This window comes from Phascolarctos cinereus, unplaced genomic scaffold, assembly GCF_003287225.1.
Source record: "Phascolarctos cinereus isolate Bilbo 61053 unplaced genomic scaffold, phaCin_HiC Scaffold_5;HRSCAF=322, whole genome shotgun sequence".
Taxonomy (NCBI): Eukaryota; Metazoa; Chordata; class Mammalia; order Diprotodontia; family Phascolarctidae; genus Phascolarctos; species Phascolarctos cinereus.
In genome coordinates this window covers 60,525,976-60,543,535 of record NW_027555958.1, presented here as the reverse complement: position 1 = coordinate 60,543,535, position 17,560 = coordinate 60,525,976, and the positions used below count along the sequence as shown (strand labels likewise).

Genomic DNA, 17,560 nt, shown 5'->3' with positions numbered 1-17,560 from the left:
ACCTCGAATGCCACCACCCTTCCCCCTCCCCGTAGGAATCAGTGCCTCCCTTCTCCTCCCGGCTGGGCCTCGGACAGCGACGGTGGCGGCAGCTCAGTCTGAGGACGGAGGTAGGATCCGTGCCAGGCTTTGCTGCTGCAGAGCCGGAGTCCAGGAGCCGCGGAGAAGTCAGCTCCGAGGCATGAGAGCCGGGGAGAGACGGCAACCAAGTGAGCTGCCTGCCAAGGGATCCCCGCCCATCAAGTTCCTGGTCGCGGGCTGGGAGGGGCCCCACGGCAACCACGAGCCTTTTGGGCGCCCCTGGGAGGAAAACTCTGCGGCGGAGAGAGCCCGTGGCTGGCATGGATATTTCCTGCAGCTGCTCTGGGCGGGGCAGGTCGGAGGGTGCGGCCCGCGCTGAGCCGAGGAGCCTAACGGCTAGAGGGGGTACAGCGCTTCCCGAACCCCGAGTAGGAGCGAGCCTGAGACTGGCCCATTTAAAATGGTAAGGGACGCTTGGGCGGCCGGAAAGTAAAAGAAATTATCGAGTTCTCTCGAAGTATCTGAGTTAAGGTCCCTACGGAGAAGAGATGACAACTTACCCACAGCTTACCATCTCATCTGCTCGCGATCCAATTTGACAAGCATTTATGTGCAAGTAGGTAGTGGGTCACAGAGAAGAATTAAAAGTTCATATGGTCATAGAATTAGAGCTGGAAGTGACCTCAGAAGCTATTGGAGGGGAGTGGAGGGGAGAGATAGGGAATAAGTATTTATATAGGTACTACTGGGTGCCAAGCATTGTGCTAAGTGCTTTTTACAAATATCTCCTTAAATGCTCCTAACAACTCCGAGAAGCAGGTGTAGGTGCTCTTATTACCTTCATTTTAAAGTTGAGGAAACAGGCAAACGGAGGGACTTGTCCTGAGTCCCACAGCCAGTAAGTGTCTCCGGTCACATTTGAACTCAAGTCTTCCTAACTCCAATCCAAACCCCTCATATTACTAAGAAGGAAAGTGGGGGCCAGGGAAGTAAAATGACTTGGAGAGTGAGTGTCTGAGGCAGGATTTAGACCAAGGCCCCATGACTCCAGGGACGATACTTTTTCCATTGTACCTACTGCCTTGTCTCAATAGACAGCCCATAAAATGACTGTACTTTATAACAGTGATTCTTTTAATGATAATTTGAAGTTTGAAAAGCTGAGCTTCACAATAAGCCTAGAAGGCAGGTAGTCTCCTTTGGAACAATAAGTACTGTACTAAAGATGAAAAAACAGTATAGTCTCTTCCCTTAAGAAGGTGAAAAATAAAGCTAAGACACGTACCCACAAGTAAGCTTGATACAAAGAAGAATTGAGTGGGAGTGTAGAAGTATGACAAACTACTCTTAGAGAATTTGAGGAAGGAGATAACACTTTCTGCTTTGGCTCAGGGAGGACTTGTAGGAGGAGGATGTTTGTGAGACTGATGATTCTGATAGGAAATCTCAACCTTCTTGGACTTTTAAGTGTATTTGATCCAACCACTGAGGATGAAAATTTTATTTTTAAAAGTAGAGTCAAAAGAAAAGCACCATGGGATAATGCCGTAGGTAGGCATCAAGGCAGTGAAGTAAGTAAAGTGCCGGACCTGGAGTCAGAAAGACATAAATTCAAATCCTGCCTCAGACACCTGGGAAAGTCACAACCTTTATCTCCCTCAGGTTCTATATCTGTAAAACAGGAATAATAAGAACATCTATCTTACAAATTGTTGTGAGAATCAAATGAGATAAAATTTAAAATGTTTTGCAAACCTCAAAGCCTTATATATCACATTATAATTATTATTGTTACTAAAAGTCTATGATGCTTGTGTCTTCTGAGAAGCTGAGCCTTTCACCAAGAAATAATGCAAAACTCTCACCGGCCATTGTACCATGAATTCCATACCCCACATCCACCAATCAAGGGTCTAGAGCTAGGGTAGAGGCCGGGGAATCTTTTTGGGTCATCTAGCCCAATGCCCTTATTTTACTAAAGAGGAAACTAAGGCTGACAGAAGTATGTGGAAAACCTGGGATTTTAGCTCAAGTCCTTTCAAAGTTTCATCACTCACCATACTATGATGCACCTCAACACCTAGGGATACTTTTTGTCCTCCCTTCCATATATTGCCTTTGGGTCCCATAATGTTCATTCAAAGTAGTAGGGAATGGAGTGGTGTTGAAGGTACATAATTTAGTAGACACAGAACCATTCCTCTGATTAGAGCTAGTCAGCTCTGCCATTTACTAGTACTATGATCTGAGAGAAGTTGATTAATCCCTGTAAGCTTAAGTTTATGTGTAAAATGATCATTCCATAATTAGTTTCCTAGGTTTAGATTTTGGCATTATTAAGTAAGTGATTCATTCGTTTACTTCAGAAACATATATTAAATTCTTTCTATGCTTAAGGCATGGTTTGTTGGTGTTCGGTGGTTTTCAGTTGTGCCTAAATCTTCGTGACCCCATCTGATGTTTTCTTAACAGAGATACTGGAATAGTTTACAATTCCCTTCTCCAGCCCATTTTGCAGATGAAGGAACTGAGGCAAACAGTGGGTTAAGTGACTTGTCCAGGGTCACACAGCTAGTAAGTGTCTGAAGTCAGATTTGAACTTAGGAAGATGAGTCTTCCTGACTCCAGGCCTGACACTCTATCCATTGTAACTTCTAGCTGCCCCTCAAGGCATGGTACAGGAATACAAATTCCTACAAAATTCTTGAAGATAAAAACTGATAGCAGCTCTTCACTTTTTAACCATAAAGTTCCAGTCACTCAGTCTTCCAATGTGTTAAGAGCAATATCTTAAAGCCCTGCCCATGCATGTTAGGCTAGGTTTGTTTTTTTTTCCTTAAAAGACGATGGCCATTGATAAAGCAATCAAGTAATAGACCCCTGGATCAGGTGAGAGACTGAAGGAGCTGAATAAATTACCCCAGACAGCTCCACAGAAGAGAACAAAGGAAGGAAGGAAATGGTGAGCCCATGGCCATCAGATTGTCAAAGCTGTTCAGAGAAGCTCTCAGGCCATCAGATTGTCAAAGCAGTTCAGAGAAGCTCTCAGACATGGGGAACCTTTGAAAGTTTCATATGCAAAAGTAGAGACTGCCTCTGATTCTTTGTATTCCTATATGGTGTCTTGAAGCTTAGAAGGTCTTCAACATATTTTTTGAGGTGAATGAATGAATCACTCCATTAATTATGCTAAAATCTAAACCTAAAAACCTGGTTATAATGTGATTATTCACGGGATTTATAGCTGAATCATGTGGCACACCCACGTCATCCATGTTTCTTTCCTCTGCAGGCTGAAATCTGGACTTCCTCTAAAATCTACCATTTCTTACCCTCTCTCTTTACCTTCCCCTGAAACCACACACACCATCCTCCTGCTACTTCTCATCTTCCTTCTGTGTGTTACAGGTTGTCTTCCCCCATTAGAAAGTAAGTTTCTTGAGGTCAGGGGATGTCTTTTTTTCTTTTTTAATTATTTTGAGGGGTTTTGCATCTTTGTTGTTATTTGTTTACATTTTGGGGTTCTTTGTTTTTATTTATGTTCTTAGCACAGAAACATGTAATAAGTGCTTAATAAACACTCAATAAATGAGTGAGACAGTGAGAAAAGCACTGAATTTCTACTTCAAAGACCTGAGTTTGAGTTCTAGTTTGGCCACTCAGTACTTGTATGACTTTCAACAAGTTCTTCATTTTTCTAGGACTGTTTCCTCTTGTCAAATTTAAGTCTAGGGGTGGGGAGAGATAGGACCTTTGAGGCCATCAAGTGCAGCCTTTTCAAAATGAACACACTGAGGCACAACTTTCACAGAGAGAAATTAGCAGACACAGGATTTGAACTCACTCCCTCTGACTCTCAACCTAGTCCTTGTTTCATGAAGGTACAAAGAGTGGAACTCCAGTGATACTCCCAAGTGTGACTCAGTTGGCAAAAATGTTTCACACATTTTTTTTAGAAAAATTGTTGTTAAGGAAAGTAAGATATTTTTTTTTAATTTTCTTTGGCTAGGCAAGTGACTTGCCCAGGGTCACACAGCTAGTAAGTGTTATGTGTCTGAGGCTGAACTTGAACTTGGGTCCTCCTGAATCCAGGGCCAGTGCTCTATCCACTGTGCCACCTAGCTGCCCCCAAGGTATTTCTTTATTAAAAATCGGCTTGAAATTTCTGTCCAAGTCTTTCAGTGAAATTCTTATGGATCAAATTTCTAGTGGGCCCTAAAGACCAATACTAAAAATTATGCAGAGAGGCAATTACTTAAAGAATTCACCTTCCAGAGAAGAATTTGCAATATACTCTATCAGTAACATGCTAGACAAAATAGGGCAAAAGTCACTAAAGATATAACCAGAATCCTGAACAAAAGGTTTTAGAGGCAAAAGGGACAACAGTGAAGGGAGAGGCTACTATTGCCACATACTCATCTGGGCTTTAACTGCTGGGGAAAAAAAATAAAAATTATTAACAATGTTTCATGGGAAAATCATTAATTATTTTATTCAGTTATTTCAGACTGACTCTTCATGACCCCATTTGGGGAATTTGTGGCAAAGATGTTGAAGTGGTTTCCATTTCCTTCTCCAGCTCAATTGACAGATGAGGAAACTGAGGCAAACAGAGTTAAGCAACTTGCCCAGGGTCACTCAGCTCGTAAGTGTCTGGGGCTGAATTTGAACACATGAAGAGGAGTCTTCCTCACTCCAGGCCTGGCACTCTATCTACTTCATCACCTAGCTGCCCCATTAATTATAGTCAACAAGTTAAAACATTTCTGAAAATAAACTATTAAGGGAATCTCTCATCATCCCCTTAGCTATTCCTCTGAGACCAAGTTCTGAAATTTCTCTCTAATTCGGTTGTTTGGAACTCAAAACTCCTGTTCCTTTAAAACATAGGTTTATAGCTGGGAAGGGACCTAAGTAAATATCTAGTTCAACTCCTTCATTTTACAGAGAAGGAATCTCAAGGCAATATGTGAAGGTCAATCAGGTGCGAGGTCATTGGCTCAGTGGATAGACCAGTGGGCCTACAGTCAGGAAGGCAAACATTACAGATCAGGTCTCGATTTATTGTTTTGTTGATGCCTAAATTTAAGAATGTGATGAGGGGAAATGTCAACAATGCAGAATAAGCTTTAACATGTGTCACGTATACATTTTTTCCCTTGGAAAGCTGATTGTTAAACATTTACCAGCATACTGCTAATATAGTAGAACCACACAACCCCCAGCTCCACCCTTGGACAGTTCAAAAGGAGCCCATTATTTATCATCTCTTCAGTGGAACTACGTGCATGAGAACTGGAATTCAGGTCCACCAGTTGTAGCATATAGAATATTTGCTTATCCTTTATTTTCAATAAAACTTTGTCTTGTAGTTTTATGTTACTTTTGTTGTTTTATCAAATGAGACAACAGGTAAAGCTCTTTGCAAATCTTAAAGTGCAAAATAAATGCTAGCTGTTAGTATTTTGTTTATGACTTGCCTGCTTGCAAATGGCAATTGGTGCCTGCTAGGTGGTCCAGTCAAGAACTTTTGCCATATTTCTCCTTGAGAACTCAAGCCAAGAAAAGTGACATCACCAGAAGTGTCACATACCTCAGACACCAGGCTGATTACACCAGTTCTCATGCTCCTTCACATAGTCAGACGTTTTCAAGAGGAACGTGTCATTCACCTCAATGAAGACATCAGGCTGTCTCCTCTCTCTCTCTCTCAGGCTGCATACAAGTAGCACACAGAATCTGAAAGACCCCAAAGCCTATGTTGTACTATTTGATCTGGGCCATTATGCTGTAGTGATAGAGCTGTGTGAGGGAGGTTTTTTTAGAATCACATTTTAAAAATTTTAGAATAACTTTTTCTAGAATTTTTTTTAGAATCAGGTCAGAACCAGGGATCTAAGAGGCCGGCTGGTCCAACCTGTACATGAACAATAATTCCACCTGCAACATCACCAATGATGTCTTTCCCTGGTACTCCTTCACTACCTCCAGGTTCACTGTGGCTATTTTGGATTATCAGTCATGTGATTCACAGCTCAAGCCCCATTCATTCAACCTTTATTTGCCACACCATATAGGAGAGATATAAAGACAATTGCAAAAATATACATATTTAATTAGTGTATGAAACAGTATGAAAAAAAGGAAAGGAAATCAAGTCATAAAAATATTTTCTCCACAATGTACAAATAGGTAAATCTCCTTTACTTCCAAACAGTTGTAATCTAATTCCATCCTAATCCTCGTTGACTCTTCAGCATAACAAGAGAGGGACACAATTGCTTCATAACTCATGACCCTGATGGCAAATGCTTTGGGTGCAATTTTGTCTTTTCTTTGGGACTGTTTTCAAAAACCTTTCATGGCAGGATAGGGGACTGTTGAAGCCTCAGCAGAAGACTGGGGAACAGCTGAAGCTTCTCACCTTGGCAAAGGTCTGAGGGTGCAGATGGAAGCCTTCTGTTAGGGCCATGCCAAGCCATACTCCTCCTCTTCTCTGACTGCAGCCCCCTGCTTCTCTCTCCCATCTGTTTGATCTGCCCTTTGTTTGAAGCTCTGGCATCTCCTTTTTAAACCTCCCGCCTCACAGAGTATTAAGCTGGAGATATCACCACCCAAGCATTTTGAGAAATAAAATTCTTATATCACGACCACTACATCTATATGTATATTTCTAAATAGGGGAAATGCCCTATCTCCTGAAGAAGCCCATTATAAATCTTGAAAGTTCTTATTATCAGAAAGTTTGTCCTTATATTAAGCCTAAATCTGCCTTTTTCTAACTTCTACCCACTGCTTCCACTTCTGTCTTCTAGGGCCAAGCAGAAAAAGTCTAATTCAGCTTCCAATTGAAAATTCTTCAAATGCTTAAAGGCAGCTATCCTGTCCCTCCTAAGTCTTCTCTTCTCCATGCTATATAACCCCATTCCCTTCAACCAGTCCTCACATGGCACGATCTGAAGACCCTTCCCAATACTTGTTGCCTCTTCTGTATACATTCCATGTTCTCAATAATATTGTTCAGTCGTTTCTGATTCTTCGTGACCCCATTTGGGGTTTTGTTGGTAAAGATACTGCAGTGGTTTACCATTTCCTTCTCCAGCTCATTTGACAGGTGAGGAAACTAAGGCAAACAGAGTTAAGTGACTTGCCCAGGGTCACACAACTAGGAAGTGTCTGAGGGCATATTTGAACTCAGGAAGATGAGCAGGCACTGCATGCTATCCACTGTGACACCTAGCTGCCTGTGTGTGTTTGTGTATGGATGGATGGATAGATAGGTAGGTAGGTAGGTAGATAGATAGATAGATAGATAGATAGATAGATAGATAGATAGATAGATAGATAGATAGATAGGCAGGCTAGCACCTCAGTAGTCCAGTATAGCACTTGATACAGCCTAACCTTTTTCAAATGCCATACTCTGTTATTGACTCATATTAAACTTGCAATAGACTAACCCCGCCCCTGATCTTTTTCACAGGAACTGCTGTTTTATACCTATACCTTCCCCTGTTGATGTGAGAATTTGACTTTTTTTAATTGAAGAAAAGGACTTTGCATTTCTCCCTGATAAATTCCATCTTACTAGGTTTGTCCCAACATTCTACTGTTTAAAATTTAAACAGTAATATTTTATATTACATTAATTTTATTTAAATATTAAATATTATAAATAGTGACTATCACTTATCATTTATTATTAATATGATAAATATTGATTATTATGAATTTTAAGTAAATATATTCTTAATAAAAGGATTTGTTCTGTAAAACTTGGATTCGGTCAAAAGGCCACACCCATGGACCTAGAAGGCCATACATGGCCTCAATGCCATAGGTTCCCCACTACTGGTTTAAATCATTTGGTATCCTGAATCCATCATACATTTAGCAGTTTGCTTTCCCTCCCAGCTTTTGGAAATAGGAAGAACAAGAAAGAAGAAAGTTACTTGAGGCTTTTTTTTTTTTGGTGGAGTATGGAAGCCTGAGGGAATCTGGTGTTCTGGGCAGCCTTCCTTGTCTGTCTGTCTACCCCATTTTAGTGTGCATCCCTGGGGGAGAAAAACTCTTGTTTACTGGGCTGAGCAGAGCTGTTTGCTTTACTAGTCATTAGTACACTAAAGGTTTAGGCAATAGTAACTCTTGTGTCACAGGATGTGTGATGGCTAAGTCCCTGACTACACCTTCTGAGCATTTCCCTATTCTCATTAGGCATGCCTGTGTTAGAGGTGCAGGAACACTGACACACTGTCCCAGCCTCTGTGGGCAGAGATTTTTAAAAGTCAGCCACAAGAAGGATGAAAGATCAGCTCAATTTTCCAGTGCCCAAACTACCTCCAGGTCATGCTAGATGTTTATGGAACATCCACGAATTCATTAGGCTAGCAGGACATAATTGACTAAATAAGAATACAGTAATTTCTTCAAGAAAACTATGATTACATCATGTACTCCCTCTACCAACAGAAGTCACAACCCACAATGCCCCCTATATCTTAGCAGACTTATCCTGAATTACAGTGGTTAAAAATTTGTTTTTCATCAATGGAGAGACTGGAGCACAGGAAGCAAAATTCCAGATCTAAAGTCAGAAGACTTGGAATCAAACCTTGCATCTGATTCCTACTTGTACTGTGACCTGACCTTCCTGGGCCTTGGTTTCTGTATCTGTGAAATGGGGATAATAATTCCTGGAATACCTACCCCACACGGTTGTTGTGAGTATTGGGTTTCACAAACCTTAAAGGATTCTAGAAATGTAAGTGATGAAGATTACCATCTTCTGCATCATTAGCTAGCCTCGTCCTAAGATGACATATAGGAACTATGGCTGAAACCATATTCAAAGTCTTTCTAGCTTGATAGGCTAGAATTTGCACTCTATTGGTATAAATTTAAAAATCCATAGTCACCTCCAAGCTACATTAAGACACGGGAGCATGATTTTAGAAGAGTAGTATTAATAACAGCTGGCAGCTACTTAAGAGATTTAATGTCTGCACTGTGCTTCAGTCAACAAGCGTTGTTGATAAGCACCTGCTGTATGCCAGACACTGTGCTAAGCACTGGGGATACCAAGAAAAGCAAAAAAAACAAAAAACAAAAAAAAACCAGTCCCTGCTCTCAAGGAGCTTACAGTCTAATGGGGAAGATAACATACAAACAGCTATGTACAAATCAGATATATACAAGATAAATTGGAGATAATCTCCAATATTACATGCATTATCTCATTTGACTTACCCAATAATCCTGGAAGGTAAGAGCTATTGTTGTCCCCATTTTGCAGATGATAAAGTTGAGATTCAGAGACATTAAGTGATTTACCTGTGGTCATAAAGAGTTAATGAGTGCCTGATACAGGATTTGAACTTGTGTCTTCCCAATGTCAAGTCTAGTACTTTGGCCCTTACACAGTTCTGGTGCTCAATGTTTATTAATTGAAGTGATTTCTCACCAAATTATTTTCTACAGAAAGAGTTCAAGTAAATCCAAAACCAGGATAGTGTAGTGGAAAGAAATTTACCTGGAGGTCCTGGTAGGCCTGGGCTACAGTCTTGCTTCTGATAATTCCTAGCTAAGTGACCATGATAAATCACTTTCTTCCTCTCTGAACCTCAGTTTTTCTCTCTATTGCAATAGTCTAGGCATGAGATGATAGGGGGCTGCACCAGGATGGTAGCAGTATCAGAGACAAGAATAGGGCATGCATATATATATATATATATATATATATATATATATATATATATATATATATATATATATATATATATATATATATATATATATATATATATGAGAAATGCTACAAAGAAAGAATTAACAGGACTTGGCAATAAATTGAATATGTGGGATTGGAGTGAGAGTGAAGAGTCAAGGATACTACTTCGGTTTTGAGCCTGGATGAATGGGAGAATGGTACCCTTGACAGTAATAGGGAAGTTAAGAAGAGGGGAGCTTTGGGGGGAAAGAGAATAAGTTCAGTTATGGACATGTTGAGTTTAAGATGTAGGAATGGAAATAATGGGAAGCCTGGGGACAACTGACCATGTCCTTGTAGAGTTTGTGGTAAAGGAGGAAATCTAGGCATACTGTGACACATACTCTAGATTTTAGGGAAGCATCTTTCAGAGGGTTAAGAGGAAAAATAGGTAGGAAACCAAGGACTACAATGCTTCAGGTGAGTTCAACCCAAGAGCGTTGGGAGATGCTCCCATCCAGAATCTGGAGAGACCTATTTGGAAACACCGGAATTCACTAACCAATAACATTTTGTGAAAGAAATGAACAGAACATCAGAGCAAGGCCAGGTAACAGAAGATGAACATAAGGGTGCTGTTGTTTGTCCTTCGTTCTCCAAGAGGACCAGGATATCAGGGATGTGTAGCATGGTCCTGTAAAAGTAGCGTAAAGACGGCTAAAGATCAGAATGAACTGGCTGGCAAGGGAAGCCAAGGGCAACAGAAAGAAATTTGGAGGTTTATTGGCCACATGAGGAGAAAAAGGTTTAAAGGAAGAGAGAGCCTTTTGCTTGGGGTGGATAACTGACAACAGAGAGGAGGGAGCTGATGAATTTTTTATTTTATTTCTGTTTTCTCATGACCTTTGAACTTGAAATGACATAACAAAAAATGACTAACAGGGAGTTGATACTCGGGTTAAGTAAGGAGTTATTTATTGACCGCTTAGTTGTCTTTAATGAATTCAAGTCACCTGGCCAAGATAACCCGGATCCTTAGGTACTGAAAGAATTGGCAGATGCAATTGCTAAGACACTCTCAGTTTATTCAATATTTGAATGAACATGGAAAACAGGAGAGGTACTACAAGACTGGAGAAGGGTAAATGTCCAAATTTTCAAATTAAAAATGAGAGGATAGGCTGGAAACCAAAGGCCAGTGAGCTTGACTTCAATTCCTGGTAAAATTCTAGACTAGATCATTGAAGAGACAGCTCTCAAACAATTAGAAAGGGCAGGAATGGTTACACAGAGCCAGCGTCGCTTTATCAAGAGATCATGTTGCCAGGCTGACTTCATTTCAGTTTTTGTCAGGATTATGAAGCTTGTCAGTGAGAGGAATAATGTATATATAATTTACCTAGATATGAACAAAATGTTTGATATAATATGTCATACTAATCTTGTGGAGAAAATGGAAAGGTATGAACTAGATACTAGTATAATCAGATGGATCCAGAATTGATTTGCCAACCACATGTTTACGGACCATTGTCAATGTGGAAGGAGGATCCGGTAGGGAGCCCTGTCAAACTCAGAAAGAAGCTGGGCCCACTAAGCCATACAAAAGGATCCCTTCAGGCTACCTGTACGCTTAGAAATCTACAAGTTAACATTATCCGTGTTTCATCGTATTTTTATTTATTTCATTAAATATTTCTCAATTATATTTTAATCTGGTTGATGGGCCCAAAGTTTTGCTATCTCTGAAGTCAAGTGTACCAGATATCTATGATGGGCTTTGTGCTACTTAACATTTTATCATTCACTTAGAAAAAGGCATAGACGACATGAGTAATGAATTTAAAGAAGACATAAAGCTGGGAGGGATCGCTAACAGCATAGTGAATAGAGCTCCAGACCTAGAGTCAGAAAAACCCAAGTTCAAATCCAGCTTCAGACGCTTAGTGGCTATGTGACCCTGGACGCATCTCCTAATGTCTATTTGCATGTTTCCTCAGCTGTAAAATGGGAATAATAATAGCATCCACCTCCCAGGGTTGTTTCAAGGATCAAATGAAAAAATGTGTAAAGCACTTGGCACAGTGCCTGACACATAATTGGCACTTAATAAATGCTTATTCTCTTTCATATGAAATGTTAGCCATTATATATATATATATATATATATATATATATATATATATATATATATATATATATATTATATTATATTATTACATTGGACAATAGAATCTGGATTCAAAAGAATCCTGAAAAGGTCAGAGCAGTGGATTGAATCTCACCAAATTAAATTCAATAGGGTAAGTGTAAAGTCTCGGGCATAAAAACCCATACAAACAACCACACAAACACAAGACAGGGGAGGCATGGCTAAACAGCAGTTACTCCCAGAAAGATCGGGGGAGGCAGTTTACTGCAATCTCAGTTTCATTGTACGGTATCACATGGCAGCCAAAAGAACTAATGTGGTCTTGGGCTGCGTTAGGCGAGTCAGTCAGTATTAAGAGAGATCTAGCTTCTAGGGCAGTGAGGTGGCACAACGGATAGAGCGCCGCCCCTGGAGTCAGGAGAACCTAAGTCCAAACCCGGTCTCAGACACTTACTAGCTGAGTGACGCTGGGCCCAGAGAGTTGGACACAACGGAAACCACTCAGCAGAGGCTTCCAGGACAGAGGAGATGACTGTGCCGTCATCAGACCGCGTCTGATGTATCGCGTTCAGGCACAGAGAGCTAAAGTCCTTTTTCATTGTATTCAGAGGATCATTCAGTTCTTGACACCCCAGTTTAGAAAGGGCGTTCGTAGTTTGGAGAATGTCCAGAGAAGGGCACCCATGGTGGTGAAGGAACTTAGCCTGTTTAGGCAGCAATGAGATTTATTATGTTTGCCCCTAGAAGGCAGAACCAGAAGCTATGGGGGGAAGTTGCAAAGAGGGGAATAAGCACTTATAGAGTGCCTACTATGTGCCAGCATCTATGCTAAGTACTTTTCAAACACAAATATCCCATTTGACCCTCACAACAACCCTGTGAGGTAGGTGCTATTATTACCCCATTTCTTGACTGAGGAAGCTGAGGCAAAGGTCATTTGCCCAGAGTCACACAGCTAACATCTGAGATAGATTTTTGAACTCAGCTCTTCCTGGCTCCAGACCCAGCGTTCTATTTGCTGTGCTACCAGCTGAACCATTTGTTATCGAGTCATTCCAGTCCCGTCTGACTCTTAATGACCCCTTTTGGGGTTTTCTTGGCAAAGACACTGAAGTGGTTTGTCATTTCCTTCTCCAGCTTACTTTACAGATGAGGAAACTGAGGCAAACAGGGTTAAGTGACTTGCCCAGGGTCACACAGCTAGGAAGTGTCTGAGGCCAAACTTGAACTCATGAAGATGAATCTTCCTAACTCCAGCACTCTATCCACTGCATCACCTAACTGCTGAACCATTACAGATGTCCAATAGCGAAATGGACTGCCTTGAGAGATGGTGGGTAACCTTTCCTTCGAGGTGTTCACGCAGAAGCTAGATGACCACTTATTGGGTATGTGAATAGTGGGGATTCCTTTCGTGTATGGTTTTTAGACTGTATGACTACCAAAGTTTCTTCAAAAGGGCTGGCTCCACTCTGCGTCTGGCGCTTTGCCTGGTTTCAACTCTGTGGAAGAAGATGCCTCCTTGGCAAGGTACCCCTGGTGGCCTGTTCCCTGCCCCTCCCTTTCCTGTTTGCGTTTGTGTGTTTTCTCCCTCTTTAGATTGTAAGCTCTTTGAGGACAGGGACTGTCTTTTTATTAATGATATCCTCTGCGCTTAGTACAGTGCTCTACACATATTAGGTGTTTAATAAATGTTTATTGGATTGGATCAGATTCAAAACTGATAATACATTCTGCAATGCTGTGTCACTGTCATACAATGAATTAGCTAACCCTCCCAAATTTGTGCCATCTGCAATGCATTTTGATAAGCATGCCATCTATGCCTTTTTTCCCCAAAATGTTGATAAAACTATTGAATAACACAGGAATAAAGAGAGATCACTGAGTCATTCCACTAGAGATCTCCAGGGTGTTACTGAATTATTAATGAGTACTCTTCCAATCTAGTTATTTAACTGTTCTAAATCCACTTAACTTTTAGTCTATGTCTCCATCTTATCCACAATAATAAAAGAAAAAAACTATCAAATACTCTGCTGGAATCTCAGCGAATGCAACCATAACATTGTGTTGACCTCCTTGTCTATTAACCCTGTCAAAAACAGAATTGAGATTAGTCTGGCATGGGCAGTTCTTAATAAAGCCTTGTGGTCACTGCTTCCCTTTCTATATGTTCATTAACCATCCCTTTAATAGTACATTCTATAATTTTGCCCAGTATAGAAGCCAAGTTTATTGGCCTAGAGTTTTCAGATTCTACTCTCTTTGTTTTTTGTTGTTTTGTTTGTTTGTTTAACCTGAAACAATATCTATCCCTTTCCAGTCTTGCAGCACCTCTTGCATTCTCCAAGATGCTGATAATAATTCAGTAACTATCTCTGTCAGAGCCTCGAACTAGTAACTTATCCTTGTCAAGTATGTAGTTTACTTATTATCTCATTACTTATCATAGGTTTCAACTCATATTAGCTATTTCTATTCCATCTATTCCAGTCTGAAGATCACTTTCCTTGTGGAGAAAACACTAACAAAATGAAAGTTGAGTCATTCTGCTTCCTCTCCATTATCCTGTCATTGCCCCCAGGCATAATCTGTCCTTCATGGATCCTCCTCTTTTGCTGCAGTATAATTTAAAATACCCTGCTTGTTGTCTTTAGCTTTCCATGCCAGCAAGCTCGTGAGCTTTAATGCTCCTACAACAATTCTTATGACATTTCTCCATATTTTTGTAATCTTCTGCTACTAGCCTTGTCTGTGTCATGGATCCCTTTGGCAGTCTTAGGAAGCCTATGGCCTCCTTCAAAATAATGTTTTAAATGCACAAAATCAAATAGATAACTAATTACATTGAAGTATGATCATCAAAATATTTATAAATGAGATATGGTAATATGTGTTTCTTTGTGAATATATTAAATAACAAGACATTAAATTTAAAATATAGGCAAACTCAAGTTAAATTTTATTTTTTAAAGACATCAGACTGAAGGTTGTTGTGGCTAAGTCTGAATAGATCATTAAACTGTGAGGTGATCCTTGACAAGATAGAATGCATATCAGGTTGGACAGACATCTAATCAGTTTTTATTTTTGGTTTGATGGCTGTAAGCACAGGCGTTCTGGTAAATGTTTAACATACTGGTTCTCAAAAAAAAAGTATGCATGATATACTTTTAAGTTTGATCTACCTTATTTACATTTTCTACATCACTGAAGTCTAAACAACAAACACAAACAATAAGTCAAGCTCTGATTTGTAGCATTTGCTGATTTACAAAGTATAAATGCTCATAAGCATTTATTAAATGCCTACTGTGTGCCAGACACATGCTAAGAGCTTTGCAATTGTCTCATTTGATCCTCACAACAACCCTGGGAGGTAAGTGCTATTATTATCCCCATTTTGCAGTTAAGGACATTTAGGCAGAGGTTAAGTGATTTGCCCAGAAACAACCATCAAAAACATTTGTATTGGTTTTAAAATACAAAAGTAGATGAATGAAATAGATCAGGCAATAAAGAACCAGAAACAGTGAAACTCAATAATCAGTGTTCAATAAACCTGAAAACATAAATCTCTTGGGAAAGAACTTCCTTTGTGATTGCAAAAAAAAAAATGAGAAAACTGGAAAGCAAGTCTGGCAGAAATTAGGTTTAGACTAACACTTTATACCATATTCCGCAATGCATTCTAAATGTATATATGATCTTAATATTAAAGCTCGGACCATAAAAATATTAGCAGAAAAACAGATCATGTAACTTCCACAGCTATGAGTAGGAGCTGTATTTCTAACTAAACAAGAGATAAAAGTTATTGCAAAAGATAAAAAATCATTTTGATTACATGGAATTGAAAAGTTTCTAGACACTATTAAAGTATATAGGATAAGAAGAGAAGTGCTTATTTGAGAATTAACCTTTATATCAAATTTCTTAGATAAGGTTTTGGTATCCAAGATATATAGACAACAGATAGAGATATGGATATAAATATAGCTATATATTCATACATATAATCAAAAGTCATCCTCCACTAGATAAATGGGAAAAGGATGTGAAGAAACAGTTCTCAAAAGAAAAATTGAAAACCATTAATAACCATATGAAAGAATACTCCAAGTTACTAATAAGAGAAATGCAAATCACAGTAACTCTAAAGTTTCACTCTAAGCCCAGAAAATTTTCAAAATGATACAAAATGGGAACAATGTTGGAGAGACTGTGGGAAGATACGCACACTAGTATATTGTTGATGTAGCTAGAAACCAAACCTTTTGGAAAGCAATTTGGAATCATTCAAATACAGCGAATAAAACGTCCATAGCTTTTGACCTAAAGATTCCACTACTAGGCATATACTCCAAGGAGGTCATTAATAAGAAAGCCCCACATACACAAAAATATTTATTGCAGCATTTTTTATAGTAGTAAAGAACTGGAAACAAAGCAGATGCCCATTGGTTGGAAAATGGCTAAACAAATTATGGTACATGAATGTAATGGAATATGACTTTGCTGTAGGAAATGATGAATGTGATGAATTCAGAGAATCATGGAAAGACTTACATGGACAAATACAAAGTGAAATAAGCAGAGCCAAGAAAACAATAAACATGGTGACTATGACAAAGTCAATGGAAACAACCATTACCACAAAACAACTGAACGTGAACAGTGTACAATTACAAAGAATGAGCATGGCCCCAGAGAAGGGACATGAGGAGATAGCATCCCTCAACTTCTCTGCTGAAGTGGGAAGTCCACAGGTATGGAACATCATATACATTTTCAGATTTTTTTGGATATAGTAATCAGTTTTGCTGATTTTTTTTTCTTATTCCTCTTTCTCTTTTTTTTTTCTTTAAAAAATATTATTTTTCCAGGACATAGCTCTGGGAGAGGTGAAGGAATACAGGAAGAAATTTGGGATATGTAAAAAAACAAGAGAAAACAATAAAATATTATTTTTAAAAATGAAATGACTACTAAGTCAATCCTCTTTTTAATATCTTAATATAATCTATTTCATTTTTGTGATATTATTTGACATTCATTATGTACAGTACTTAATGTTCTTTCTTGAAAAATATATCCACAGGCCTGAGGCTGATTCAGTATGGTCTACAAGCCTTTATCCCTTCACATTTATTCTTGGTCATGGTTTTCAACACAGCTTTTGCCATGCTTCTCCATCCCCTTTTGTGTTGAAGTCATAGAGCATTAAAGTATTTCTTCACTTCATTCAGAGGATCATTTTTAAGTTCTTGGTAGGATTTCTTTGCCTCTTCATGCTCTACAACAAGTATTCGTGCACAAACTACATTTTCATGGGGGTAGTTTTGCAGATGCTTATCCTGAGAATGGCAATACAAGATGATAGATTAACATTTAACTAAATCACAAAAACAATTCTGAAATTCATTTTAAATGATCTAGCATGCACAGAAAAATTTTAAATTCCTCATGTGGGTTTTGAAGAATTTTTCTTTTCCTCAGGTTATTCCACAATAAGCCTTTCTGCCCTATCCCCTTCTGCATGGCAGCATAGGTATTAGAACTGTATTGATATCTAACATTTATATATTGTTTTAAGGGGTGCAAAGTGCTCTAAATATATAGATATATGTGTGTGGTTATTGTCTAAATATGAAGACAGCTTAGCTCACAGATAA

General features: G+C 39.2%; 1 protein-coding gene across 5 annotated transcripts; it reads left to right on the top strand.

The window, feature by feature from the left end:
• Positions 1 to 7: 7 nt before the first annotated feature.
• Positions 8 to 16,867, top strand: LOC144457523 (uncharacterized). Of its 5 annotated transcripts, XR_013486882.1 has the most exons (4): positions 381 to 637; positions 13,020 to 13,270; positions 16,410 to 16,654; positions 16,772 to 16,867. XR_013486882.1 is itself a non-coding variant. In XM_078154987.1 (3 exons), exon 1 carries the CDS (start codon positions 8 to 10, stop codon positions 398 to 400), a length of 393 nt encoding a protein of 130 aa, XP_078011113.1. In that variant the 3' UTR covers positions 401 to 484; positions 16,410 to 16,654; positions 16,772 to 16,867. The 5 variants fall into 5 exon arrangements, 3 of the variants coding, with proteins under 3 accessions (XP_078011113.1, XP_078011112.1, XP_078011111.1); XM_078154987.1 differs by lacking the exon at positions 13,020 to 13,270 and having other exon boundaries at positions 8 to 484; XM_078154986.1 differs by lacking the exon at positions 13,020 to 13,270 and having other exon boundaries at positions 8 to 637.
• The last annotated feature ends 693 nt before the right edge of the window (positions 16,868 to 17,560 follow it).

Excerpts from the sequence above, each read along its gene's own strand:
- LOC144457523 (XM_078154987.1), top strand. The coding sequence starts at position 8 with ATGCCACCACCCTTCCCCCTCCCCGTAGGAATCAGTGCCTCCCTTCTC.